This window comes from Meriones unguiculatus, chromosome 18 (genome assembly GCF_030254825.1).
Source record: "Meriones unguiculatus strain TT.TT164.6M chromosome 18, Bangor_MerUng_6.1, whole genome shotgun sequence".
Classification (NCBI taxonomy): Eukaryota; Metazoa; Chordata; class Mammalia; order Rodentia; family Muridae; genus Meriones; species Meriones unguiculatus.
In genome coordinates, this window is record NC_083365.1 from 14102126 (window position 1) to 14116264 (window position 14139).

The window sequence follows — 14139 nt, forward strand, 5'->3', positions numbered from 1 at the left end:
CTTCAGTTGTGCCTGAAGGGGTAGGTTCACTCTGTGGATGTCGGTGGCATCATAGAATATACATTTGGCCTCGAGTTGGAAAGCTTGACCCTCCCCATGCTCCCCAGAAAATATGAACACGTTGTTTTACCAGTTTTCACAAAATATCAAAATGTTGAACACAACTCAAATATCGATCAAAGCTGGAGATGTGAATAATACAGTCAAATGGTGGCAAATGCAGAACTCTCGTGACATGTTGTGTTGAAACTTCCTGGCTACTTAGATAACTGAGACAAACCAAAGTAACAAAATCTCAGGTGAAAACAGAAAATTACAGAATACGTCAGATGCCAGCCTTTTCAGTAGAGGTCAGAGACAATACAAAAAAAAAAAAAAAACAAAAACAAAAACAAAACAAAACAAAACAAAACCAATCCAGGTATAGATTCTCGAAACTGGACTGGCTGGGATCAAACCTCGGCCCTGCCACCCGAAACCATGTAACTTTTAGAAAAATACTTAGCTTTTGTGCCTCAGTTTCTCCACCTGTCAAATGGAAACAAGAACCTACCTCATGAAGCTTTAAGATTTAAACTCACAGAATACATAATGAAGAAGAAACTTGGGAGAAACTGCAAAGTCGGGAATATTTTAGGTCTTAAGTTGGATGGTGGGCACGTGGCACTGATTATTTATATTCCCTGCTGCTGATGTGTACATCAGATACGAAATCTGTCAAACAAGCGCGAGCTGGCCACATCGGGGCTCTATAAACAGGCTGAGAGTAAAACCCTTCGGGAGGTGAGGACGATATTCGGGCAGCACATACCTGGTTCTCAGCTTGTCGCTGGCAGTTGCAGTCCAGCCCTGGATCAGACCCAAGAGCGGCTTTTTCTTATGCTGCTTGCTGTACTGGGCCAGCAGTTCCCGGGCCACGACCTGCACAGAGTTCATTACGCATCAGTGTCTCACGGGTGTAGGACCCATCACCGTCCTCAAATGCTGCAGCCAGATTAAGCCCACTTGCCATTAGCAAACTCCTTGGGAAGAAAGAAGCTGAAGACCCCATCCTCCTGGGGGCCTCCTACCCCATGGTAGATATGTGGCATTTACCAGACCACTGATCCTTCCCATGGCTAAATCCCAACTCGGAAGAACTGCTTCCTCCCTTGGCTTCTGTCAGCCTTTCACACCAGCCTTGAGGCCAACCATCTTAGTCATTGCATCACATGAAATCTGCTTGCATCCATGGCCCAGACATCTCTATTCCCTTTTCTGCCTTTGACATTTTCTGGCTGATTAGGCCTTTGGGGAATACTATTAAAATACTCAAAAAAGCAATCTATCAATATCCACCCCTCCCGTGACTTTAAGGTTATAATTTTGTTTCAAAACCCTGAATACTGTTGCAGATATGTTCAAAGACACCTGTGGATCCACAGGAGGGGCTCAGCAGCTGGTACACAGCCAGCACTTGATGTGTGAGTGACGTAACTCAGCCCACCGTGCCAGTTACCAAGCCCTTGTAGCAAGAGTGAGCCTAAGCAAAACCAGCCAAGCCATGAACCATATCGCCTACGCTCAGGCTGGCCTGCTGACAGTCAGTCACACACCGACAAATGCCCATCAGGGCACTAAGCCAATAGGCCAACTCATCTTTTCTTCAGCTATCAGTTTTAGAACATTTTCTTCATTATTTTACAATAACAACCATGATCTCTCTCTCCCTCTCTCTCTCTCTCTCTCTCTCTCTCTCTCTCTCTCTCTCTCTCTTCTCTCTCTCTCTAAGCACTTTACTCTTTGAGCCATATCCGCAGTCCCAAACCCAATATCTATATTTTCTTTTGTTTTTACTTTCTTTAAGGAAGGATCTTACTAAGTTTCTCAGGCTGGTCTCAGCCCCACATTCCTCTAGTGCCTTGATTACAGGACTGCACCCCAGGCCCTGCATTTCTAAAATGCTTTTTACGTAGATTATATGCATGTGGTCTTTGCTGTCATTCACAGTAGTGTCATAAGTGATACCCTCATTTTCATTGTGACATAGGCATCTACTTACATGCCTGATGTCCGTGTAACATTCCGTTTGGACAAATCATAACTAAACATTTCCGCTCAGCAGGATATTTAAGTTGCTTCTAATTATACACTGCTATAATAAGCCTAATGTCGATTAGTGGTCTCCGTGTGTGTGTGTGTGTGTGTGTGTGTGTGTGTGTGTGTGTGTGTGCGCGCGCGCGCGCGCGCGCGCGCGTATGTATGAGTCAGTCGGTACATTCACCCAAGTGTGGGACTATGGAGGTCAGAAGCAACGTCAGGGGTCCTCTTCTGTTCTTCTCCACCTTATTGTTTGTTTGGTTGTTTTTGTGTTTTTGTGACGGAGCTCCTCGTTGAACTTGGAGCTCAACATTTTGAGCAGGCCAGCTGGCTGGTGAGCACCCCTAGGATCTTCCTGTCTCTACTCCCCCAGTGCTATAGTTAAAGATGCACAGAGCTACACCCAACTTTTATATGGGGGATCTGAACACAGGTCCTTCATGCCTACACAGTATGCATTTTGCACTCTGAACTATCTTCCTACTCCTTGATCTTTATATCAACATATTCAGAGAGATAGCACCTTCCTTTTTTAATTTTTTATAATTTATTCACTTTATATCCCAGCTGTAGCTGCTCCCTCATCTCCTCCTGGTCCCACCATCCCACCCTCTTCCCCCCATCTCCCTTCCCTAGACCACAGAAAGAGGGAGCCCTCCTCCCCTACTATCTGACCTTAACCTACCAAGTCTCATCAGGACTGTCTGGATCCTCTTCCTCTATGGCCTGGCAAGGCTGTCTTACCAGAGGGAAGTGATCAAAGAGCAGACAACAGAGTCCATGTCAGAGACAGCACCTATTCCCCTTACTAGGGAACCTACATGGAGATTGAGCTGCCTATGGGCTATATCTGAGCAGGGGGTCTAGGTCCTCTCCATGCATAGTACTTGGTTGGTGCATCAGTGTCTGAGGCCCTCCTGGGCCCAGATTTGTTGGCTTTGTTGGTCTCCTTGTGGAGCTCCATCCCCTCCAGGTCTTTCTATCTGCCCACTCTTCCATAAGACTCCCTGCACTCTGCCCAGAGCTTGGCTGTGAGTCTTAGCATCTGCTTCCATCCCCTGTTGGGTGGAGTCTTTCAGAGGACATCTATGGTAGGTTCCCATCCTGTCCCCTCTCTTCAGCTGCTATTCTATTTTATTTGCCCTTCTGAATGAGAATTAAGCATCCTCCTTAGTGTCTTCTTTGTTACTGAGCTTCTTTAGGTCTGTGGATTGTAGTATGTTTACCCTGTATTATATGACTAATATCTGCTTACAAGTGATTATATACCATGTGTGTCTTTCTGGTTCTGGGTTACCTCACTCAGGATGATCTTTTCTATCTCCATTCATTTGCCTGCAAATTTCATGATTTCCTTGTTTTTAATAGCCGAGTAGTATTCCATTGTGTAAATGTACCACAGTTTTCTTATCCATTCTTTGGTTGAGGCTCATCTAGGTTGTTTCCAGATTCTGGCTATTAGGAATAAAGCTGCTATGAACATAATTGAGCAAATGTTGTATGCTGGAACATTTTTCAGGTATATGCCCAGGAGTGGTATAGCTGGGTCTTGAGGTAGCACTATTCCTAATTTTCTGAGAACAAGCCAGAGTGAGTTCCAGGCACCTTCCTTTTTGGATCACCAACACTAAATCCTCATGCATATGAACACATGGGGTTCTTAGGGAAAACTAAACTGCTCAGGGAGTGAGACTGAAAGGTCTCAGAGAATTTGGCGGCAGTGGCAGAGGCTCCGGGGGAACTCTGTTAGCACTGGTGTAGAACACCAGGTGTACTGGCTTTGTTTAACTCTATTTTATTTGCATTTTCTATACCTCTTCCTCCCTTCTCCACTCCAATCCCTTCCAACACCCCAACACCAGGTCATAGAAAAAGGTGGTTAGTGGGGAGAGGGGGCATAGTTCTCTTTAGCTAATTCCCAGGAATTAGAGTCATTGGGTTCCCTGGGGCAAGTCCAATCTTTGTTTCAGGGTATCTCCAGCTTTTTATCACCAAACCGCAATAACAGCAACCAGGAGCAGCAGGGGGGAGCACCAGCAGCCTTCTTCCTCAGAGCCCCTAACTTTCTCTCTGGGCCCTGGTATTTATTCCCTCTCCAGAGTCCTCAGAATTAAACTATCTGCAGTTGGCAAAGACTAGGCCTCTCCGAACTGCCTGAGGCCGTTAGCAGCTGGCAAAGACCATGCTCCCTTCTCAAGCTGAAAGAGGCAATTATCAGCTGCGGATAAACTGAAAGCAGTTCCATATCCCACACTTGGGATTAAAACAAAAACTTGTTTACATAACATAACTGAGTTTTTAAGACATCAAATCTTCCACTACATCTCCCCCTTTTAGTCTGAAAAGAAAAAAAAAAGGCCTTTTCACTAATATGAGTGAGACTTGTTGCTTTCTTAAAAGGAGAGTATCAACAAAGCACTTTTTGGATCAGTAGTTTCTTCGATAACCTGGTAACTCTCTGCTGCTCTTCTCTGGAACAGCTCATACTTTTGGCTGCTGAGCCTCAAGCTAGTACTCCAAAGCTTCTTCCTTAAGGGCAAGAGGCTACCTCATACGTTCCTCTTGGATCTGCATCCACTAGTCAAACGACCCCTTTTATCACAGCATCTACAAATCCTAGGAAGCCTAGATAGTCTTGCTGAGAACCCAGTACTGCCAGAAATGGTTCCTCTGCTTCTCTGGTGGAAAGCATCTCGTTTCTCAGAGTTGTTGCAGCAGCCATTTTGAGCTTGGAGGCTCTTAGTGGCTTGGTCACAGTTTCTTTTCAAACGACCGACCAAACTTACCGAGATTGAAACACTGATAGCTAAGGCTTTTAACTGGTTACTGGGAAAACTAATGGTGGTAATCTCTTAACCCGAGGTTGCTCCTCTGGCAGCCCAGTTTGCTCAAGATTAACCCTTTCTCTTGAAACACTCTGTTTCTCTTTAACCCTTTTGCCCTGCTCCTTCCTTTGGCCCTGTATGGCCTTCTGCTCCTTTCGGGCTCCCCAGGCCGCCCAGGGGCTTTGGAAAATTGACACCAAAAGTGAGCAGAGCAGGGCAAGGTGGCGATTTTAGGAAACTCCAGGTCTGAATCCTCTTCTCCCACATGCAGCAGTCACTATTTGCTACCCAAGTGTTTCCATCTCTACCTGAAAACTCTAGGTCCGTTCCAAAACAAGAGAACTGAGTGACAATTCTGGTTTTCCTATTCATGCAGGTGTTCTCATAGCCTTCTATATCCACTCGAAACTTTTTCAATTCTTCAACTATTCTCCCAACCTTTTTTGAAATAGAATCCAGGAAGAAGACTAAGCAAAAATGGAAAATCCCCTCTGGGAGCAGAGTGGGAGAGAACCCAGTGGCAGCAGTCACAGTAAACCTTTTGCTGACATCCTGAAACAGTATATTCATCTCTTTGTACTCTTCCGTCTCCTCTACAGCATTAGAAACCAGACTTTCCATTATTTCAAGCCCTACGTCTGGGTGCCCCTTGTAGGTGCTCCTTTTTAAACTTTAGTTTATTTGGGGTTCCATAAGCCTCTATCTCCCTTCCAACCCCCCAACCCTAGGTAGGAGAGAAAGAAACTTAGTGGGGAGATGGGGCAAAGACTTTTTTAAGACTTAGTTCCTTCTGATTAGGGAAGTCGGGTTCTTTGGGAAAATAGCAATCTCAGCTGTCAGGCTATCCAGCAGTCCAGCAGAAACAGAGGCCTTCTTCTCTCGCTCTGTCTGTCTCCTCAAGGTGATCTTTTCTCTCCCTGGGCACTGGCATTTATACCCTCTCAGAGTCCTTGGAATTAAACTAACAGCAATTGGCAAAGATCATGCCTCTCTCTCAACTACAGGAGGCTGTTACCAGCTGTGGATAAACTAAGGCAGTCCCATATCCCACACTTGGGATTAAAACACAAGCATGTTTACATAAAATAACTGAGCTTTTAAAGACACCAAAACTTCCACTAAAACCAGGCGCTTATCGCCAAGCCTGACGACCTGAGTTTAGTTCCCTGCATGGTCCAAGGAGAAAACCAGTTGCTACAAGTCGTCCTGTGACCTCCTAATTTTCTCTCAGGAAGCAGAGGAAGCCCTGAGTGTGTGAAGCCCTGAATAAATGTATGCTGTAGACATAGGCATGGCCATGCTGAGGACCTCACAGCCTCAGATCCGTGGGAAAACAGAAAGCCTTCCCAGTCAGGATGGGGTTTGGCAAAGCCTTCCTTTGGGGTGTGAGTGCAAATGTTGATAGTGTGGGCACAAAATGGCCACCGTAGCTTCCCCGACCCCACCATGGTTTATGGCCTGAAGACTGCTCTCCTACAGGGACTGCTTCTGCTGAGATTAGCCAAATCTGCCTCCTTGATCCCGCTGTGTATAATAAACCCAGACTCCTTGTTTATCTGTATGCAATAACCCTGCCTCCCTGTTCAACTCTACACAATGAACACCCTGAGTTTGCAGGTTGCAGTTTCTCCAGCAGAGAGCCCAGTCCCCCCAAATGCAGGATTTCTGTCTGTGTGTCTGTTATTTCTTTATTCACTCACAGCTCCTTCTCAAGCCAAGTCCCTGGAGCTGAGCGAGGACATTACATTTTTGTTTGGTTCCTTGAAGTGTTGTCTTGAAACTTTAAGTTTATATCTTTAGGAGAGATGCTCAGTGGTAAAGAACACTGGCTGCTTTTCCAGAGGACACGGGTTTGATTCCCAGCACCTATATGGCCACTTCACAACCTTCTGTAACTCCAGTTCCAGGGCATTCAACACCTTCTTTTGGTCCCCTTGGGTATATACACACAGAAAGACATGCAAGCCAAACACCTCTGTACAATAATACATTAAATAGAAACAAATAAATACCAAAAAAAAAAAAATTAAGTTTTGTCTTTAGATTGACTACGGCCCAAGGTTTTATTTGAGGGTCAAAAGCGGGTGAAATGCAATAAGGAGCAGAACTCGTTAAGTCCAATGGGCTTGGGAACCATTATGGGGTCAAATAACATAAACATTTTAACGACATCTACAGCTATATAAAAATAAGTGTGAAAATCAAACATTGCCAACTAACTCTAGCTGGAAATAAAATTAAAATGACCCAGAAGACAAAGCTCAGTTTCACCAATGTATCAAGTCTAACATTTACAGTTTTTGTTTTTGCAAATCTATTTAATTTATGATTGTTCCAACTCCATCTCCCTCTAGTTCCAAAACCAACATCATTCCACCCATTAAACAATTGCTGTTTCTGATTCCCGCCCCCTCCCCCCAGTTCTCCCTGGATTTATTGCCACCAAGGAGCTGAGCACATGTTGACTGCTGTGTCGCCTCCCCTGTGCTGCCTGAACATAGGTACCAGGAGGGCAGAAACGTTTGTCCCTCACCAGCAGATAAGGAACACCAAACAGGAGCAGAGAAGCCATTTCTTGAGTGAGTGAAGGGGCAAGTTCCCTTCCTAGCCTCACTTCCTGTCTCCAGCCGCTCAGAGAGACACTCTCTAGCTCTGTCGCAACTTAAATTGAGACTATTAAGTCACCCTAATTAGAACAAAATTAGAATGATATAACGATCAACTTCTTCCTGCTAAATTTAAGAGCGTGGGGAGACTCTGGCCGCTGGCTACTGCCACAAAAGCAGGTGACCCGCTTGGGGTCTCTGCTTCTCTTCTAGGTCACGACAAATCAGTACACTTCTCAAATGGGTTACTCTGCGCTGCTGATGCCGCCCTGGCAAGAGTCCAGGTGTTGGTAGACTTCCTTGACCCTGTGGCAAGGATGCAACAAAACAGTATAATGGAAGGATCCGTTTGGGTTCACAGTTTCATAGCACGGAGCACAGAGCAGGGCCGAGCCACGGGCACCAGGGTGGCCAGAAAGCAGAGGCAGACGGTATCTCCCCAGCTGTCCTTCTCCTTTCCCCTTGTCAGTCCATCTGGGCTCCTGGCCTACCCAATGGTACAGTCAAGGGCCTTCACTCTTGGTAAAACCTCACAGCCACACCCAGGTGTGTTTTGATACAGATGCTGCTCAGATCCAATTTAGGAGCTGGCCAAGCTTGACCCCCAGATTAGTGGTAGAAGCTCTCAGCCACTGAGATTTGGGACTACAGTCTCTAGATACAATACTTTCTATCAGACAAAATAGCAGATGAGGCCAACATAGGCCAGACGCCATAGCTGGGCATGCGGCAAAGATGAGCTTTTCCACCTCTGAGATACTTTCCTGAATACAACATAATAGACCACGTCTTATGTTTTTATCATATGTACACTATTTGTGCGACTTCCCATTTTAAAACCATCACAGAGTCACAAAAAGTTACAAAAATGGTAGAGAGATTCTCTCTAGCCGTCACCTAAACCGCCATGGAAAGTGACCTCACATATAACAATAGTGCTTCTCTAAACAAGGCTATTCTGCAGCATACCTATTCATCAGGATTTTATTTATGTAGATATTTCATTATTTAAGATACATTCTTTTATAAAAATGACATTTTTTAATACAAGTGGTTACATCTTTATCCAAGTCTAGCTCTGTCCTTATACCAACTCTCCTTCAGGAGGTGGTAATACAGATCCTGTCTGGGGACTGGCACAGCCGTCTGGTTCCAAATGCGAGTACCCTGCTTTCTTCATGCCCGTTCAAGGATCCTTTCTTAGAACTGGAGAATGACTGACCAGTCAGGGAAGAAATCAGTGTTTCTTTAAAAACAGGACCCATCTACAGGAACTAAGCTAATCTGTAGCCAGCCCTGAAGACTACGGGTGTGAGTGACTGTACAGAAAGCTGACATCCGAAACACACATTTGTAATAAATATCACACACATCCTGAAACACCGATTGCGTAACACCAACAAAAGGTTTTTTTTTTTTTTTTTTTTTTTTTTTTTAAATGTCAAATCGCTTTTCAAGGCATCTATGGAGCAACTTCTCATTTCCACATGCTGAAGACTTCACTGGCTCTTGCCAGGTACAGTGAACTTGGATTAAGAAGTCTAACAGGGAGGATTTGCTGCCAAGGCAGAAACATTTGAGCCAACGAGAGCAGGAAAATACGACTCTAGGGAGAGACTTCTAGATAATCACCCCAGAAGGGAGAGAAGGCTGTGGGGCTGCACCCCGGGCTGCTCTGTGCACGGCAATCAGGTCCTACAAAGAGGTGGCCCTTGCCACCGCCGAGGCCCAAATCCGGCTGCGGGCACAAAGTAACAAGGAGTCTGTTCCTAACTTCTGAATGGTGACAGGAGAGCAGAAAACCAAGCGGGGTCCTTAACAGTTGGACACACAACTCCTGTGTGGCGTGTACGCCAAAACGTCACGCGTCCTCACTCAGAACGCACATGGATCTGAACGTCTACATTTCTCTCTGCTGTAGCAGCAACCCCGGATTCCTAAAGTGCAGCTCGGGGGTCACCTCAGCGTGTGAAGGTCAGAATAGAGCAAGCATGTGCGATTCTTCATCAGACGCCACAGTCATCTGCTTCTCTTAGATGCAGGATAACCCACCCAGGCAAGACTTCTTTGAGAACATTCTGAATCCTCTGGTGAGAAGAGACAGGGTAGGGAAAGAGGAGGGAAACAGTAAGGAGAGGAGGAAGAAAGGGAAGGAAGAAGGGAGCTGAGGAGAGGCCAGATAAAGTTATGTGAAGTTAACGTGCAAGTCGACCACTGTGACATTCTAAGTAATTCCTGGCCCTTAAACGTGTACTCGACTTTTCAAGCAGAGGGAAGTGGATGTTTTAGGTCCAGCAAAAATGCACATTTCAATAGAATGTGAGTGATGAGGTTTTTGTTATTTTTAGCTAAGTCTGGGCCCAATTTACCTTATATTCTCTTTCTTCCTGACTAAATGAGTTCCATCGTAATGGTGTTCTTCCTTCAGTCCACCACATTTATAAAGCACCTACTATGTGCACAGTACCTGCTGCTTTATGTCTCAGGAGCTTCTGTGTGAAAGGTCGGCAATGTGCACACTGGACTGGTGACACCAGCAAGGCCACGATGAACTAGCAAGGTCCTGACAAGGCCTGACAGGGCTCAAGGAATGAAGAAGCAGATCCTTTCACTGTCAGGAGCAGTGGGAACCTCACAGGAGCCAGAGAGCTGATTTGAGCTTAAGGTGCATAGAGTCTTCCTCCCTCCCTTCCTTCCTCACTTCCTCCCTTCCTCCCTACCTCTCTCCCTTCCTTAACTGTTTATGCTACACTTACAATGGCAACAGCCTTCTCCTCTGAGCATCTACCCAGGCTCTGCTCTAAACTCTTTAGGTGGAAAACACATTAAATAATGGGTATTGATTGTCTAGATAAGACAACTCGAGCAGGTTGCCACAGTCTCAGAGCCAGGAAATATAAGGGTTAAAATTTGAACCAGAATTTTTAATAATTCTATACCCACCTGCACTATGGGACAGGCACAGTGGCTGTTAGCAGCATTCATACAGAACACAGGAGCAGGGGAGTACTGGGCAGATAGCAGAGACGCAGCTCCACAGTAGGCATGAAGGTGACAGGTGGTCCCCATAGCAACACAGGCATAGAGAGGCACCACCCATTCACACTTGACCTCATCGGGGCAGGGTGGGAAATACAACCTCCAAAGCTGTGGGAAGGACACCTCAGTGGGCAGAATGGCTGCTGGGAAAGCACCTTTGCTGTTTGCTGATGGAGCTTCTGGTATCGACTGTCTAAGCGGAGCATGGCAGTTATGATCTGACGCCTTTATGCACGTGGGTCTGTGGGAGGTGCTGTGCGGCGGTGGAGGACAGACAGGCCTTTTCCTCCTTAGTCTTCTCCTTCCTTCCCCCCTTTCCTCTTCCACGCCTCACATACGCGGGACATACAGTATGAGTCCTGGCACAGCACGTGGTTCATATCTTCCGCTGTCACAGCAGGGCCACACACAGAGAAGGGCTGATGTACTAATGTCTGGAGACCAACCCAGATCATTGCACAAAAACTGAAGACAGACACAGAGCTTATATGCACAGGATGGCCACAAAATGTAGCTGCACACATGCTGTGCAACCAGGAATCTATGGCAACGCGTGGAACAATGCACATACATACAGTCCTATGCATACTGTAGGTGCGGCCCCCATTTTCTAGGCAAAGGCCAAGCCTGAGATTTCACAATGGGAATAACCCAGAGCCAGCCTGCCCAGCCTAAGTGAGCATTGTCCCAGAAGTACCCCTGATCTGTAGCTTCTCTCAATTGCTTCTAATTCAGGGGACTTACAGTCCCTAGAGGCCATCTCCTGAGACTCTCATGAATCTTAGGACAGGAACCTGTGAGGCTCAGTCTTGGTCCTTTGCCCTCCCCAGGGGGCCACCAACCTTTTCCCTTAGTGCCAAAAGCTAGTTTTCAGAAGAATTATCAGTTTGGGAGCCAAGGGCCTCTGCCCGCTATGTGTATGGCTCGCATCCCTTCTGGTGGATAGGTTTGGTTTTACAGCACCACGCCAGCCATTCCACATTAAAAATACTGTGCCCACCATTGGAAAAAAACTGGAAAGCCTGGAAAGCCTGAACCCACATTCCCCAGGACAGCTAACACTGAGAGCTAAGCAGCTGCTCTCTTCCAGGCCCTGGGAAGCAGAAGGGGGACCTCAGATTATCTAAATCCCCACTACATTCTGATCCCCTGGGCCTGTTGCAGTTATGAAAGGATCCACCTGGAGGTAGAGACCGCTGCTTAGTTACCTTCAGGTAACCCACAGCAGCTGGTGAGAGGGGCCTGAAGTGTGCTCCTGCCCTTCAGCCTTCCCAGTTCTGTTTCTACCTTAAAGAAAGCACTCAGTGTGGCTGGCCAGTTCACCCTGTGCATGGCAGCCAGCCCAGGACCTCAAGGCCGGCTCTGCAAACAGCTGAGGCAGTGCCCACACACCCCACAGACTTTTATTTTTCATCCAAACCCTTTCCTATTGAGAGGCAGAAAATCTTCATCTTATCCCCAGCTTTCTGCAGAGCCAAAGGTCAAAGTTCAGTCATGTGCACTATGACCAACCCCAGGAATCCAGAATCTAGCTGAAGGATTCATGGGTAGCAGGAGGTGCTTCCTGAGGCTCTGTCCTCCCCCAGATTTGAGGTGGCTGATTTGAGACCCAGGAATGACTACAGTGTCAGTTCAGTGAGGCTGACCCCTGGGAAGAGAGTCAAGCCTTGAGGGCAGATGGGCTAGAGAGCTGGCCCTGGGTTCACTGTGGAGGACGGTCAGTGTTCTGATGGTTTAGCCACATTACCGAGAGCACTGTACTGACTGATAGCCCCGCTGGCAGCTGGGCCAGACTAAACTCTCCAAAGCAAATGAGAGCCCCTCCCGAGTTGTGGTTTCCTCGTGCTCACCCCCAGCCCGGCCCAAGCTTCCCCTGTGGGGATGCTCCTCCTTGCCATCTGGTTCCCACGTTCACGAAAGTGTCAGTCCCCTCCTCACACCCAGGTCCTGGCCATTGATCACGGCCCCGACATTACATGCGTGTAATTTCTATTACTGAAAACAAAAAGCAAACGAAGTTTAAAACCTGTGACAAAATAAATAAATAAACGGCGAAGAGATTGCTGAAAACAAATCCTTTCAAGTTCTCTTCAACTTGAGTAATGTGGAAACCTTCCTGAAGGGAAAAAAAATAATAATAATCCCCTATGATGTTGACTTAGCTTGTTTCTAATTATGTTACTGAAACGTGCTCAAATATAAAACTAGATATAAACAGCTTATGTTTATAGATCTGTCCAACTATAAACAATAAAATTAAACGCAAGCCGTGCTACAAACACCAACGAAGCTCACATCAGCGGCCCCGAGAGCAAGGGGTGGAATGCGCTGTGGCAGGAACTTGGCGCTCCTGGATGTGGCAGGAACCCACACGGTTTGCTCTTGGCTCTGCCGGCAGGGAGAGAGGCCCCTCTCCTCAGCCTGTGAGCCCTTCCTTCAGCAGCCTACCACGCTGTCCCCCATCCCCAGCTTTTGCTCAGGACAAACACCTTGTTTTTTTCCTCTTAAATTGAACCTACATCTTTTCTCCCCTCATTGGTGTCTAGTGAACAAGGTGTTGGGGCATGGTACAGAGAGATACAAATCCTACAGTCCACGGTGACATTGCTCAAGGTTTCAGCTACCCATGATTAAGTCGGCAGAAAATCGTAACTCAAAAGTTCTAGAGGTAGTTTTAAGTTTGTCACTGTTCTATTGTTACTTTTAGACAATCTTATTGAACCTAGTGTATAAATGAAATCTCACCATAGATGTGTGTCCAGGAACAAACAGCGTAGCCGAGGCTTGATCTCATGTGCTGCTCATGGCTTTAGGCATTGATTATATGTCTCAGGATGTTCATCCCATGGATCAGGGGAGGTGTCATGAATGGGAGGGAGCCCCAAAGGCTGGGATGGAAGTTCACATGAGTTCCTGGTTGTATGGGTGCTATTCTAACGGTTGACATACCCTACTTAGATTATTTGTTTAGATTATCATCAAAATTAAAATACACAATTAACACATTCTTGTCAAGGACCCACAGGCATCACTTGCACAACAATGCTAAAATTAACCTCATTGCAAAACTGTTACAGTCTGTAGAAAATGAAGGGATCTCTCTGGAGAGCAGAGAAGCAAAGATAAAAGAGTGGCTTGGATTTGGAAGGCCCCTTTCCTCCAAAATTGCACACATGGAGTCCTTGAAGGGAGCTTTAAATATTTAGATAGTTTAACATCTGGTTTTGAAAACTGGGTGCCAGCTTTGTGTACGGGTCAATGGACCTGGAAAGAGAAAAACAACGCCTATTCAAACTACCTTGGTCAGCTTTTTAAAATTGTTCCAAAGTCTCTCTAATTCCCAGAGATGATGATCACATTTGGAATTGCCTGGGATCAATCCTGCTCCTAAATAGATGTTGGAGATATCTTTCTGAGTTCATGCTACCATCCTAGCTCAGACTACAGCACTGTTCTGAAGTCTGTAGTTTGGTCCCAGGCACAGTTTTGGCCACTCCACCATGGCCCCCACAGTCTCTGTTAACCAGGTCTCTGAGGCTCTCTGGCCTTATTTCACATACCCCTTATTTCACACCTTTTATCTACTCCTA

At 46.3% G+C, this 14139-nt stretch overlaps 1 protein-coding gene across 2 annotated transcripts in view; it reads right to left on the bottom strand.

The window, feature by feature from the left end:
- Acoxl (acyl-CoA oxidase like) overlaps nt 1–14139 on the bottom strand; it is a 289947-nt gene that overhangs the window by 87326 nt on the left and 188482 nt on the right. For both annotated transcript variants that reach the window (XM_060372067.1, XM_060372068.1), the window contains exon 14: nt 812–921. In XM_060372067.1, coding sequence (XP_060228050.1) covers nt 812–921 — 110 coding nt within the window. The remainder of the gene's footprint in view (nt 1–811; nt 922–14139) is intronic.